Source organism: Camelus dromedarius, chromosome 17 (genome assembly GCF_036321535.1).
Source record: "Camelus dromedarius isolate mCamDro1 chromosome 17, mCamDro1.pat, whole genome shotgun sequence".
Lineage (NCBI taxonomy): Eukaryota > Metazoa > Chordata > Mammalia > Artiodactyla > Camelidae > Camelus > Camelus dromedarius.
Window position 1 is genome coordinate 39060332 of NC_087452.1, and position 13704 is coordinate 39074035.

Consider the following 13704-nt stretch of genomic DNA (forward strand, 5'->3'; position numbering starts at 1 on the left):
GGACAAAACCCAGTTCTGCACAAAACAAGTGGTCCACCTTACTCTGTCCTGCAGCTGGGCTCCCGGGGCACTAGGGGAATCACAAAGCACGATGGGGCGGACCGAGAGCCCTAGAATGCTGTGGATTCCCAGGCTCACCACGCTCAGTACCCCATCTCTTCCTCCACAGGGTACCAGGGCAGGAAGTGAGATGAGCTGGAGAGGGTCTGAAACAGCCTCTCAGCCACGCAGCCAACTAGGGGAACACAGCCTGGGCGCAGCCTCCAGGTGCCCAGAGGAGGCGCTGACTGGTTCCGTGTGTGCTCTCCCTCCCTCTATCTTCCTCTCCCAGAGGTCAATTCCCTCCTGAAGACCTCCAGAACTCCCAGCTTTCACTCCATTCCTCTCCCTGCCCATTTACCTCCATCTAAGAATTCACAAGACCTCGTGCACAGGGACGGCAGGCAGGGTGAGGGCCAAGGTAGGTCCTCTTCCCTCCACCCCCTCACCTGGGAGCTCACCAGGTAGACGGACAGACAGATAGATGGCAGGGCAATCCTTCCACTTATCTTCCCATTTCTAGCTAAACCCTGGTGTTTCGCGATGAGCATTACCAAGCCCCTTCGCTATCACAGGAGCCTGTTACCCAGACATAACGGGCAACGGACAGCTTACCAGAGGCCAGCTTCACCTCCTCCACCTGCTAGAAAAGCATTGATGAACATGAACTCAGCGTGGCCTGAAACCAGTTGTCTTTACCTAAGTTCTTTGAACGTGGTAGCAAAGCTTTCCAAGTCTTTGCCAGCCTAGATCCACCTCGCTGTAAAATGTTTTTAAAAAGAAAGTAATTGTTTCCTTTATGAAGTGGGGGTGGGGAAAAGCATGAAAAGAAGGGGAAAGGGGGAGGAGGGAATAGGGGGAGGGGACACAGACAGCAAAAGGGAGGAAAGAGGAGCAGAAGGGGCAAGAAAGAGGTGGGGAGGAGGGGCACGGAGTGGGGAGAGGAAGAAAAAAGAAAAGGAAGGAGAAAAGGAAAATTGAAAAGCAAAGTTCTCCGAGCATGCCCTCTGGAGCGACAGCCTGCTGGCCCCGGCACTGAGGCTGCTCCCTCCTGAGGATGTGACTGCAGTTTAAAAAGTCCGACCCCTGCAGCCTTCCCTGAGCGCACCCTGACTGTCGCCCACCAGCACGTCTTTTCCAGGACAGAAGTCTGGGCGATTTCAAGACTCTTATCACAAAATAAGCAGTGATCCCATAAGGCCCGGGGTACACCCAGTAGGTGATCCAAAGCCTGGATCCTCACTTTGAGAATTCAAAATCCAGCCAACGGCCAGATGAGGGCGATGGGCGAGTGTGTACCAGATTCCTCAGGAAACTAGGCTAGTTGGAGGCAGCTTTGCAGAACTTGGGAATTTCACTGCAGCCTAAGTAAAAAGAACCACTGATCTTACTGAACCTCTTGCATGCATCCTGGCACTTAACAGGAATCACCACACTGAGTACCAACAACCCTGAGATTCCTATGGTCCGAACCAATTTAGAGATGAAGAAACAAGTCAGTCTCAGGGATTAGATGACTTGCCCAACCTAAATGCTGTAGCCGAAAGTACACCCAGACCTCTATGTCCCAAAGGTGACATGAATTAGGCCCCAAACCCCAGAAAGCCACACTGCCTCTCCCTCAGGAATACTGACAGAGTCTGCTCAGGCTGAGATATGAGGGGAGGGTGGACTTCCCACAGAAGCAAGTTGATGGCCCCTTGAGAGAGGGCAGGGGTCAATGTTCATTTATTTCCTCTTGAATCCCATGTAGGTCCAATAAGATTTCAACAGAACTGTTACAAGAAGCATAAAAGAACAAGCTATATACTTTATTATATACAAGGGGAAGGAGGCAGGAGTAGGCAAAGGACAGAGTTTTACCAAAATAGCTACTCAATGAAAACCTAAGAGAACTGAGCTTCCTAGGAGCCAAAGCAAAAAGAGACACATACCCCCCAAACAAACACCAAAAAAAATCATTATCTAATAAAAAGAAGTATATACATAAGCAGAAAGAGAAACAGTTCTAGCATGAGCCACAAGAGTCGATCAAGACATTTTTGAGACAAGAGGGTGGCGGGTATAGCTCCACGATAGAGCCTGTGCTTGGTATGCACAAGGTTCTGGGTTCAATCCCCAGTGCCTATGTTAAAAGGGGCAAAAAATTGTTTTTAAAGAAATTTTTGAGACAATTATTAAATCATATAACAGGAACTTTATAAATCTTTAAACTTTAAAATCTGTTTTTACAAACGATGAAGAGATGCCAGTCACTTCTACAATTAACTAATAGTTCCTTTTAAAGCAGAGGTCATGTCCTAAAAGTCTATGGAGACATTTCAATGGAGAACATTTCCATCACTGCAGAAGATTCTACTGGACTTCTCATAGTGCTCTGGAATTTTCTAAGTATTTTCACAAAAACACATCACTTGGTCCCCCAAATAAATCCATCACTAATTAAAAAAAAGTGCAATATATTCTGCATATGTATTTACATGCAATATATTGTATATGTGCAGTCACATTGTAACAATTCTACCTAATAAAACTGAAAAATGAAATAAACAAATAAATAAAAAATAAATCCATCACTCCCATTAGACAGAGAGAGAAACAAATTCTGCCTCCACAACAGCTTTTGAAGCCTCCGAGGCTGGCCACTCCCAGGGCCTCCCAGCTGACAAGGGGAAACCCTCCACCAGTCCTGCCTCCCTGCAAAGCAAGCAACACAGGGTTTCACCAAGGTGAGCGGAGGACGGCAGTCAAGGAATAAAAAGAAAGAAGGGACCCAAATGGGTAAGGGAGGGGGAAATGAGGCAAGGGTCACCCGAGGGTAAAGGTCAGCACAGTTCTGAGAGACGGAGGGGGCGTGTAGACAGAAGCAAGAAGAGAACCAGCCTGGAGCCCCAGAGATAGAGGAGGGGCTGCGGGAAAGTCTCAGAGACAATGAGGAAGACAGAAGATGGGGAAGAGGCCTGGAAAAAGAGGGCGAACTCAAGGGCAGCGTTTAAACGAACGGTGTCAGCGGCTGTCCCTCACTTTACCCCACGCCCACTCACCCAGCAACCAGAATCCCAGAGCTTTCCTCCAGGTCAAATATAAACAGATGAGTGCACAGGATAGTGAGACAAGCAGATGGACAGATGATTGATGGACAGACAGACACAAAGACAGACAGATAGGCAGGCAACAATAACAACAAAGAAAACTGATTAACAACACCTACTAAGTGCCAGCAGCATGTTAAATTCTCTGCATGCATTTACTCATTTAATCCTCAGAGCAATCCACTGAGGCAGGTGCTACAGGGAGATCCTCTCCCCAGTTACTAAATAAAGGAAGGCAAGTATCAACTTACTTAGAATTACAGAAGCAACTACTCCCTCCACAAGCTAAAAACAGAAACCACTAAGAAGACTTTCTCTCAGATTATAGAAAATAAAAATAAGAATTCCTCTAGGAATCTGCTGAAAGATGTTCAACCTCTACCCACTCACAGGAATAGGCACTGAGACCACATGTGCTGCTGTCTGACACACCTCAGGTGGCCCAGAGCAAGAGCTTGCTGACCCCGGGGTGCAGGGGGTGTGGGCCTGACATTCTCACTTTATCCAAACAACACAAAAACATAACCTCTCTGGCCACATCTGTCAGAACTCAAGTCCCCACTCTAAGAATTCTCCTCCCAAGTGCTTTCATCACTTACTTGCTCAAATATGTGGGAACAGTGATAGCCCCTGCAGCCCCGTTTGTATGTGCAAACTACTGGAAACCTACACACCTATCAATGGGGAAGGTTGATTAAATCAACTGTGGGTCTTCTGTGCCACGAGTACTACGCAGTCAACAAAAAGGTGACAGATGCACGATAGCTAGAGAGAAAGGACTCCACACTGGCAATATATTACTGAGGAGAAAAAAATTAAGACACAAGACAGTATGTTCAGCATATGTTCCCATTTATAGAAAATTTTAAAGTGGAAGAGGGGACATACATGTGTACACACACATGCACAGAATATTTTTAGAAAGACACACAAGAGGCAGGGAGAGATATAACAGCTTAGTGGTAGAGTGCATGTTTAGCATGCATGAGGTTTTGGGTTCAATCCCCAGTACCTTCATTAAAAAAAAAAAAAAAAAAAAGACAAGACACACAGGAAACAGTGCTTTGTTTGAGAAGGAAAAATACAGGGCTGAGAATCTGATTGAGAGGTTCATTCTTTTTTAAAGAAGGTATTTTATTTTATTTATTTATTTTAATTTTTAAATTTAATTTATTTGTTTTTAATGGAGGTACTGGGATTGAATCCAGGGCCACATGCATGCTAAGCACACACTCTACCACTGAGCTCTAGCCCTGCACCCCTCAAGGTTCCTTCTTTAAACCGTTGGCATGCTTTACAGTGTGCCCTTTTTTAGCCAGTGTTTCTAAGGGTTAGCTCTGGGAAGAAGGACTGACTATGGGAGAGCCAAAGCACGGGGAGTACTAAATTTCAAGTCTTTTAAAGTTTCTATGGAGACAAAACAGTATAGTGCAAAATTTTTCAAGAAAGGGGGCAGGAAAACAATTTGGTGACTCACAGTTACCGTTTGTTTTCTGAAAGAAATAAAACAGAAAATATCCAAGTGATTCCCAAGTAATAAGGATGAGGTATTTAGCAGGACTGTTATAGGACTATGTATGTGTGTGCTGGGTTATGACATAAAAGGAGATTTTTTTTTTTCACTGTGGATCACAGTCAAAGCTCATAAAGTACTGGTAGCAGGTAAGAAAGTGGAGCCTACAAAGTGCCTAGATTCAGACCCTGGCTCTACCACTAGTAAGCTGTGTGACACTGCACAGATTACTTAAGTTCTCTGTGCCTTAGTCTCCTCATGTGTGAAATGGAGCTAACACTAAGACACACTTCACAGGGATGCTGTGCGGTGTGACTGCTAGCCTCTGGGATGGGCCCAGTTTCCTCATCTGCCCGTACGGTTCCCACCCACGATGAACCATGGCTGGCTGTGAGGCCAACAGAACATGAAGGTTACGACCATGTGATTTCTGAGACTCGATCATAAAAAACACTGGAGTTTCCACCTTGGTCCTGGCTCTTGAGTTGCTCAGTCTGTTGGAAACCAGCTGCCACATCGTCATAAAGACTGTCCGGTGGCTCTATGGAGAGGCCCACATGGTGAGGAACCTAGGCGCCCCTCTCCCAAGGGCCAGCACCAACTTGCCAGGCATGTGAGTGACTCATCTTAGAAGTGGACCTCCAGCCCCAGGCAAGCTTTCATCTGTTTGTAAGTAACAGCTTTATTCAGATGTACACCTCAATGTACAATTCAGAGGCTTCAGTATATCCACCATGTAACCATTAATTATACCTAATTTTAGAGTATTCTCATCATCCCCAAAAAGAAACCATACAACTATTAATCCTGCCCCCAGGCTCTGGCAACCACTCACCTACTTTCTGCCTCTCTGGGTGGCTTCCACTTTTGGCTCTTGTGAATAATGCTGCTTAGAATGCTCACGTGTATGGTTTTGTGTGGACTTATGTTTTCACTTCTCTTGGGTATAAACCCAAGCGTAGAACTGGTAAGTGATCCAGTAACTAGTATGTTTAACCCTTTGAGAAACTACCAGGCTGTTTTCCACAGGGCAAGCTTTCACTTTGACGGCAACATCATGAGGGACCCTGAGACAGAACCACCCAGTTAAGCTACTCCCAACTCCAGATCCACAGAAATATGTGAGACTATTGATGTTTGTTGTTTTAAGCTGCCAAGATTTGGGGAAGTTTATCACACAGCAATAGACAACTAATATATGAGAATTAGACGAAGTTAGACATAAAAGGCATTTAGGACAGTGTCTAACACACAGTAAGTGCTCCATCAATGTTAGCTTCTATTATCACAGTAGCTGCCCACCACAGGGCCTTTGCTCATGCTAATTCCACTGCTTGGAATGCTCTTTCCTTTCCTCCCTCCTTCCTTGCTAACTCCTACATACCTTCAGATTTCTGCTTAAATACTGCTTTATCACAGAAGCCTTCTTGGAAATGCCACTTCATTATAAACAAATTTTTTTAAATAAAGCCATTTTTAAAGTTTTTTAAATTTTTAAAAATTAAAAAAAAGAAATCCCCTTTATACCATCTCTTAGCACCTCGTACTTCTGTAAATGTCAAACATCGTCATAGTTAAATAGTAATCTGTGTAACTATTTTCAAGACATTTTCCTCTTCTGAAATATAAGGCAATCTCAACCCAGCACACCGCCCTAGCCTCTGTACACACAACAGAAATCGCAAGAATACCTCTTAAAGGCCAACAACCCACTAGAAAAATGAGGAAAGACAAAACACAGGCTGTTTGCAGAAAACAGAACAGAAAAGAGGCACAGACTCATTTACAATTAAAAACAAACAAAAGAAGATGAAATACCATTTTTCATGAGCGTTTAATCAGGATGAAAAAGGCTGACAATACCCTGAGTGGGCAAGAAACTGCCAGAAACGGCCACCCCCAACGCAGGTGCTGGCACTCAAAGGATACAGCTTCCCAGAGGCCATGTTGTGACAGAACCAAATCCTAAATGCACATTCCCTGTGCGTTTACAGACATGTAGGGTTAGTGACCCAAACGATGCACACACTAGCATGCTGTTCCTTGGAGCAAAAGTAAACACTGGAAACAACTTAAAGCAGCCATCCAGGGGGGATGATGAAAACAGCAGCTCTTTCTTGGCAGTTGAGTGGCTGGTACGTCTAGTGGCCCTTGGAGCTGCCACCTGCACAGCAATCATACCTGCAGGGGCAGTGCCTGCCTCACTCTGCACCCTAATGAGGCCAGGTCCACACAGTTACGATGGGAACCCAGGCTCCATCATTTTATTTTAGTTTCTCCGTCGCATTACAGTAAGCATTACATTGGTTCTTCTAAGATTATATGTTTAGGAAGGTTCCTTACCTATTAATTTCCGACAAATAAAGGAGAAATTACACAATGTATGTATACAACAAAAGAAACATTCAATCTGAAAAACACTGGTTTAAATAAATGGAAGATGGTAATGATGCAGTCAAACAATGGGAAACCAAGGAGCTATTTCAATCAATAAGGCAAGGGGGAGGGGTGTGACTCAGTGGTAGAGCCCATGCTTAGCACACATGGGGTCCTGGGTCCAATCCCCAGTATCTCCATTAAAAAGAGGAGGAGGGGGGAGGGGAGGAGGAGAAGAAGACGGCAATATTCTAGGCAATGTAATGAAACAATTATAAGTAATACTGTTGATTTTTTAATGCAGATTAGGCTATATAGTATGGTCCCATATGCATAGTTTTAGAAAAAGAATCATGTGCATTAAAACCTCCTGGAATGATTTTTTAAAAATCAGTTAAACCACACAGGTAGAAGGGTGACTGTTACTCTACGTGGACTATGCTTCGGCACAATTTCAAGTTTTAATATTTGCATGTGTTATTTTTATCATTTAAAACCCCTAATTAAATGAAATTATTAGAAGAGAAAAATTCACAACACAGGAAGTTAAGTAGGGTCAGAAGACAACATGGCTGGGTCTAAACCCCAAGGATGCCTGGTTTACTTGAGAGGACAAGACACTCTACTAGGCACCTCCTTGGGTACTGTTCAGGTGATAACAGTACCCGCCTGGCAGGGTCATGCTGAGAACAAAGTGAGTTCCCTGAGCAGTGCCCGGCTGTCAGCCAGGCCCAGAGCGACTCCTCAGTCAGTGTCAAACTTTGACAGGATCGGTGATGGCTAACTGTCAACCTGTCTGAGCCACGGGGTGCCCAGATATTTGCCCAAACATTATTCTGGGTGTCTCTGTGAGGGTGTTTTTGGATGAGATTAAGATTTAAATCAGCAGACTGAGTAACGCAGATCCCCCTCCATCCAATCCACGGAAGGTCTGAACGGAACCAAGAGGCTGAGCCTCCTGCGAGTACGACAGAATTCCTCCCGCCTGACTGCCCTCCAGCTGACATCAGCTCCTTCCCTTCCTGCCTCTGGACTGAGACTGAGACACTGGCTCTTCCTTGGATGGCGAGCCTGTGGATCTGTGGACTGGAATTACACCACTAGTTCTCCTGGGTCTCCAGCTTGCCAACTACAGATCCTGGGACTTGTCAGCCTCTATAATTACGTAAGCCAATTCCTCATAATGTTGCCGAATGCAAGTTTGTGTGCCCGATGCACCGTGAGGCCGAACAAACCAAAACGTCGGAGTCTGGAGCAGAGAAAGGTTTAATGCAGGGCCGAGCAAGGAGAATGGGGTGGCTCATGCCCAAGAAAACCCCAAACCCCCTGAAGGGTTTCAGCAAAGCATATTTAAAAACCAGGTAAGGACAGGGGGCAGAGGAGAGTGGTGTGATCAGCTCGTGCACAATTCTCTGTGTTCATGATGGTCAAGTAGTTAATTTCTTCCCTTTGGTGATGGTTTGTAGCATCTGAAAATCTCAGGAAATAAAATGAGATACTATTATCTGAGTAGTTCAGAGAGGAGCTACAGCAGAGGATATGGGGGAGAGCTCTGTCCCAGGAGGACCCCGAGGGCCTGTTCGGTTACAATTATACACTCTGTCATACATATTTCATATATATAGCTCCGTCCTATGGGTGCTAGCTCCGTCCTTCGGGTTCTGTTCTTCTGAAGAGTCCTGACTAATACAAGATTTATGAAATGTGATTTGTTCCAGGTCTCATTATAGTTACAGTTTCCATTCATGATCATCTCAGCTTGATCTGCTGAAGTCTGTCACCGTTCACATGAGATCAGGGGTCAGGGAACAAAGACAGGGAACAAAGACAAACTTTCTCTGGGCCACAAGTCCCAGAGTCACCAGTGAACCCTGTGGCTGGGGGACCATCCAAACCCACCTGCAAGGCGCAGGCAACACCCTCTCTCAATGAACCCCAGGAAAGCCCCTCTAGCAGACTTCGTCTGAGTGGGACCAACAGGGTGCTGAGGGCAGAGGACCACGTCTGGTCCCTCCACCAGCAATTGCCACTGAACCCTGGTCCAGTCACACTGAAGAGAACCTTGAACGCGTGTGTGAAGTGACACTCACTCTGATACTTGTAAAACAAATGAATGTAAGTCCATGAAAACTCGGCATCTAAAGGAACACTCTTAGGAGTGCTATTTGTGGCTGGGGTCAGTGCTCTGAAGCCCCTGTAGAGAAAGCAGGGTCAGTGGTACTTACTTGGCGAAATGAAACTGAAAAGAACAGTCAGTTTCTTCCATAATATTACCCTTCATTTTTCATTCTTACTTATTACTTGCCAGCTTCCTACACGGGTCTGAAGTGGGCAAAGACTAATAGGAACACACTAGATACACTATTAAAAACCTGTTTCAAATTCAGAACGAAAGCCAATTAGGAGGATAAAAATACATCAAGCACCTGGAACTGGAGCCTCGCAATCTCACATCAAGAATCTCAAGAATACATTTTAACTGAATTTTACAAGACATGTCAAAACCTTGTGTGATAAATATTTATCCACACATCTGATGAGGAGGAACGTGGGGAAGCAAGGTCAGCCGGTGGCCCCCCGAATCACTTACAGCACATTTAAGAGACAAATGTGAATGTTTTTGTGTTCTCCTGAAGATTAAGTGTTAGCTCTAGAAGTCAGCCTAACAGGGCCATCCTCCTGCACTGCGTTTGCAGACACAAACCAACTGCTACAAAGCGGGTGACTCCCCTGAAAGAAGATGCAAAGGTTTTTAAGCTATGAATTTGGAAAAAAAGAAATCTGTAATTCCCTAGATTCTAATTCACACTTTCTCCCTCTGGGAAAGAAGGGATGTTTCTCTGTCTGTTCTTTTCAGTTTCATTTCGCCAAGTAAGTACCACGGACATTATACCTTTTCAACGGAAAACTCAATGGAAATTTTATACTAGACAGGAATCGGTAAGCAAGACTCTACATTTAATTCATAAAAGACATCCAGGATAGTTTCTTTGAGCACATTTTCAGAGGGTAAACCAAATGGCTTAAATTAGTGATAGGAAAGGAAGAGACGTGAAACGGTGGCCCTGTGATGATGGGGACCGCAGACGGGACAGCTCCCAGAAGCACAGGGGGAGCAATTCTCTCCAGGGTCACTTCCATCTCCACCCACCTGCGGGGGTCTGATGGAGAGACCAGATCTCATTTATGGACCCCAGCAAAAAGCTGGCCTCAAATAGATGCTAGCTGAACAGAATTACTGAATAAGCTTGGAGACACTAAATACACACATACATATCACAGCATCTCCATAATCTCCCGTCCAGAGTCTCATTTGTTTGAACCTAAAACTGGCTGGAACGGGACAAGAGATCACATCTTTCAGGAATTCACTGCCTGTGGCCCAGACGGCTGGTGGGTACCAGCGCACAGACAGGACAGAAAGCGGATGGGTCATCCAGTATCGGGCTGTGACCAGCTTGGAGGAAGTGAGAAGAACTGTCTGCCCCACAGCCAGAGACAAGCCAGAGCAGACCTGATTAGCAAGCTCGCCATCACCGGGGTGTGGAAGGGAGGCACAGGACCAAGCACATCCAGTACAGGAAAAAAAAAAAAAGTCAGGGCGGAAAACGGGAAGGGGGGAGGGAGACACTGTTTGTTCTTCACCTTCTGAAAAACTCCTTGTTGACCAGGTGAGGCCATAAGAAATCAAGATAAAGACACAGGATCTGGAAAATCACAGAGTTGGAGAGGCCAGAGGGGGCCTGAGGGACCTCAGTCAGCTGCTGCAGAGAATTTCCCAGGGCAAGGTGGTGGGGGTCCGGAAGCCTGGTCCCAACTCAGATCCACTGCTCATGGCCCCTCAGGTGCCACTGGCCTCCCCTGAGCCTGGATGAGGGGACGAGGGCTAAGCAGCCTCTCAGGTCCCTTTGCTCCGCCTGTCAATAACCCAATATTGCAATTTCCCACCACAGGTCCAAGGACAACCTGCCAAGCAGAACAGAGCAGGAGAGGAACAACCTCCCTGGTGGCCTTCTTGCCTTTCCGGCCACAACTTTGACAAAGAAAACCAACAGCGGACGCACTGGGCAAACACACTTACCACATGAGCTCGTCCGAGTGAGCCTGCCTGGGCAGAGTCCCGGCAGGGGCCGGGCCCTCACAGGCTGCCCGAGCTGCAGTACCAATGCCATGTACAGAAAGAAAGTCCAACGGCAACTCAGAGAGAAGAGCGGTCCTCCATGAGCACCCACCCGGCGGTACCGGGTCACAGCCACCTCCGGCACCTACGCAGCAGTTCTGAGTCTGCTTGTTGGGGCAAATCCTAAGACTGTGAGCTGCCCTGCAAGCACAATGAGTTACGTAACTCCAGGCAGCCCGGGCACCCTATCGGCTCATCTTGTTAAACCGCCCCAAACAGAAAATGACGCGCCCAAAACTGTGATAGCCATAGGCTGGGGGGAAGGGGAGAGAGGGGAAACAGGACTCTGTGATGGGCATTTGGCTTTGCCTAAAAATTAAAGAGGAACAAAAAGCCTGCTGTTCGTCTCTGTGCTCCCTGGGAACTGGGGGTGGCGTGGATTTATCAGAGGCTGGATGCCAAGTGGTCTCCCAGGACTGCTCTTGGCAAAGCCCTCAGATTCCACATAGGCACTCGCAGGGAGATGCCAGGTCTCTCCCAGAAAGTTCTTTATTTTGTGTCTTCTTCTCCACGACCATCAGATAAGACTTTAACCTGAGTGTGTTCTGCATCGTCTGGCTGCCTAGCACCTTCAACGCGTAACAGCGTCTGTGTTTACCCTCCTATTTACCAAGTCACTGCCACACGTGACAGCAAGGAGCTCTGTTTCTCAGCTGTCCTCCAGATGTCCCAGCGGAGAACCTCCAGGAACCACACCCACAGGCTTTGAAGTTTCAGCAATGCATTCTGCCATTGCTTTGCCCTGGGCTGTCACGTTCAAAGTGAAACTATTTTAACAGGCTAGATGTTTCCTAGATTTTGCTGGCACCAATCCCAGTGATTAGGTCACGTGTTTGGACAAATGAAGATGCAGGTGGGACACTGCCTTCTCTGAGAAGCCCTCCTGGTCTCCCCCATCCTCTCCCCTCCAAGACTCAGCCAGGCACCCTCCTTGGTGCTCTCCCGTGTGCCTATGCTTATCACTGTGCTGATCACACTGCACGGTCCATTTCCACTCACTCGTCGGTCTCCCCAAGTGGACTGTATTCCCGGTGGGTGGGGGAGCAGGTAATACATGCCCCAGGGTCATGACCTGGATGCAAGCCCTGCCCCTTAGAGCTCAGGGATCTTAGGCAGGAAGCTGAAACCTTTGTGACTTAGTCTCTTCACCTGTAAAAAAGGGACAAATAGTCCCTACTTCATGGGGAGGCAGTAATAATTAAATGATACAATTTATTCACTCAGCAAATGTTTACTGAGCCCTGGCCACATGCGGGCACCTTTCAGTCACTGGGATTCAGGAGTTCACAAAATCCTTGCCCTTGGGAAGTTTCTAGTCTACTACAAACAAAACACCAACACATAGTAGTTCATGGCTAAGTCTGGGGAGAAAGCTAAAGCAGGAAGGGGAGACTGGGAAGGTAGGGGTGGGCCACTCTTTACGCAGGGGAGTCACAAAAGGGTTTTAAGGAAATGCCATCTGGAGAAAATGAAGGAGTCAGGGGGACATCTGGGGTTATGGTGATCCAGGTGCTGGAAGGCAGTGAGAACAAAGACTTTGAGGAGGGGTGGTCTGGGTGTGTCCAAGGATCAGCAAGGAGGCCGGTGGGCCGGCCTGGAGTGGGCTGAGAGGAGACAGGTCAAAGGGGCACTAAAAGCCCTGCCACTTAGGCCACAGTCAGAAGGGAGCCCGCTGGAGGTTTGGAGCAGAAGAGTTAAACCACCTGACTTTGTATTTTAAAAGCCTCTCCTTCGGCTGGGCAGAGAACGGATGGCACAGGGGGCCAGCAGGGAGCCAAGAGGTCCAGTTAGGAGGCCACTCACTAATCTAGGCCTGAGATGAAGGTGGCCTGGGCCAGGGTAGTTCCTGTGGGGCTGGTGAGACCCAGTCAAATTCTGGACACGCTGCGAAGAGAGAGCCAAGAGACTGCCCAGCAAATTGGGTGGGAAAGAAATACACAGGTCATGAATGCCTCCCAGGTTCCGGCCTGGACAAATGGCAGGAGGGAAGTACCATTAAGAAAAACAGGAGAGATCACAAGGAAAGCAGGTGGAGGAGGAAATCAGGTGTTCATTTTTCACGTGAGTCTGAGTTGCTGGTCAGGCATCCAAGTGAAAGGGTTGTACGTGGGGTTAGACTGCACGTCTGGCCTGCAGGGCAAAGGTCCAGTCTCAGGATAGGAACTGGAGAGAGGTCAGTGTGGAGGCAGATTCTGAATCCCAGAGCCTGGGTGAGATCCCTCAGGGCAAGGTGTATGCGGGAGAGGGCGTGGCTGAAGGGTTGAGTCCCGGGGCCTCTGAGGTTCCCAGAGAGGAGAGGCAAAGCCAGCAAGGTCAGGACCCAAAGCCAAGCGAGGACCAGATCTCCAAGAAAGGAGGGGGCGGGGGTGGCAGTGTCAACTCCTGCTAAAAAGGCTAATGATGGACCCCTGGACTGAATGAGGCCATCAGCACCAGGGCACAGTGGAGACACGAGCCTGCTCGCCCTGGATGTGGGAGAGAACAGGAGAAAAAACGGAGTCAGC

The 13704-nt window shown here is 47.3% G+C and overlaps 1 protein-coding gene across 12 annotated transcripts in view; it reads right to left on the reverse strand.

Moving 5' to 3' along the window:
• TRAK1 (trafficking kinesin protein 1) overlaps positions 1-13704 on the reverse strand; it is a 116324-nt gene that overhangs the window by 101273 nt on the left and 1347 nt on the right. For 2 of the 12 annotated variants that reach the window (XR_010384901.1, XR_010384900.1), the window contains exon 1: positions 11102-11320. The exons of 2 other annotated variants lie outside the window; for them this stretch is intronic. Coding sequence is in view for 7 of the 10 variants with exons in the window: in XM_031470038.2 (XP_031325898.1) it covers positions 11102-11192 (91 nt within the window). In the remaining 3 variants the exon portion in view is untranslated. Of the gene's footprint in view, positions 1-11101; positions 11325-13704 lie in introns of those variants that run through there. 8 more of the 12 variants (XR_010384904.1, XM_031470054.2, XM_031470038.2 and 5 more) reach the window with 6 other exon arrangements.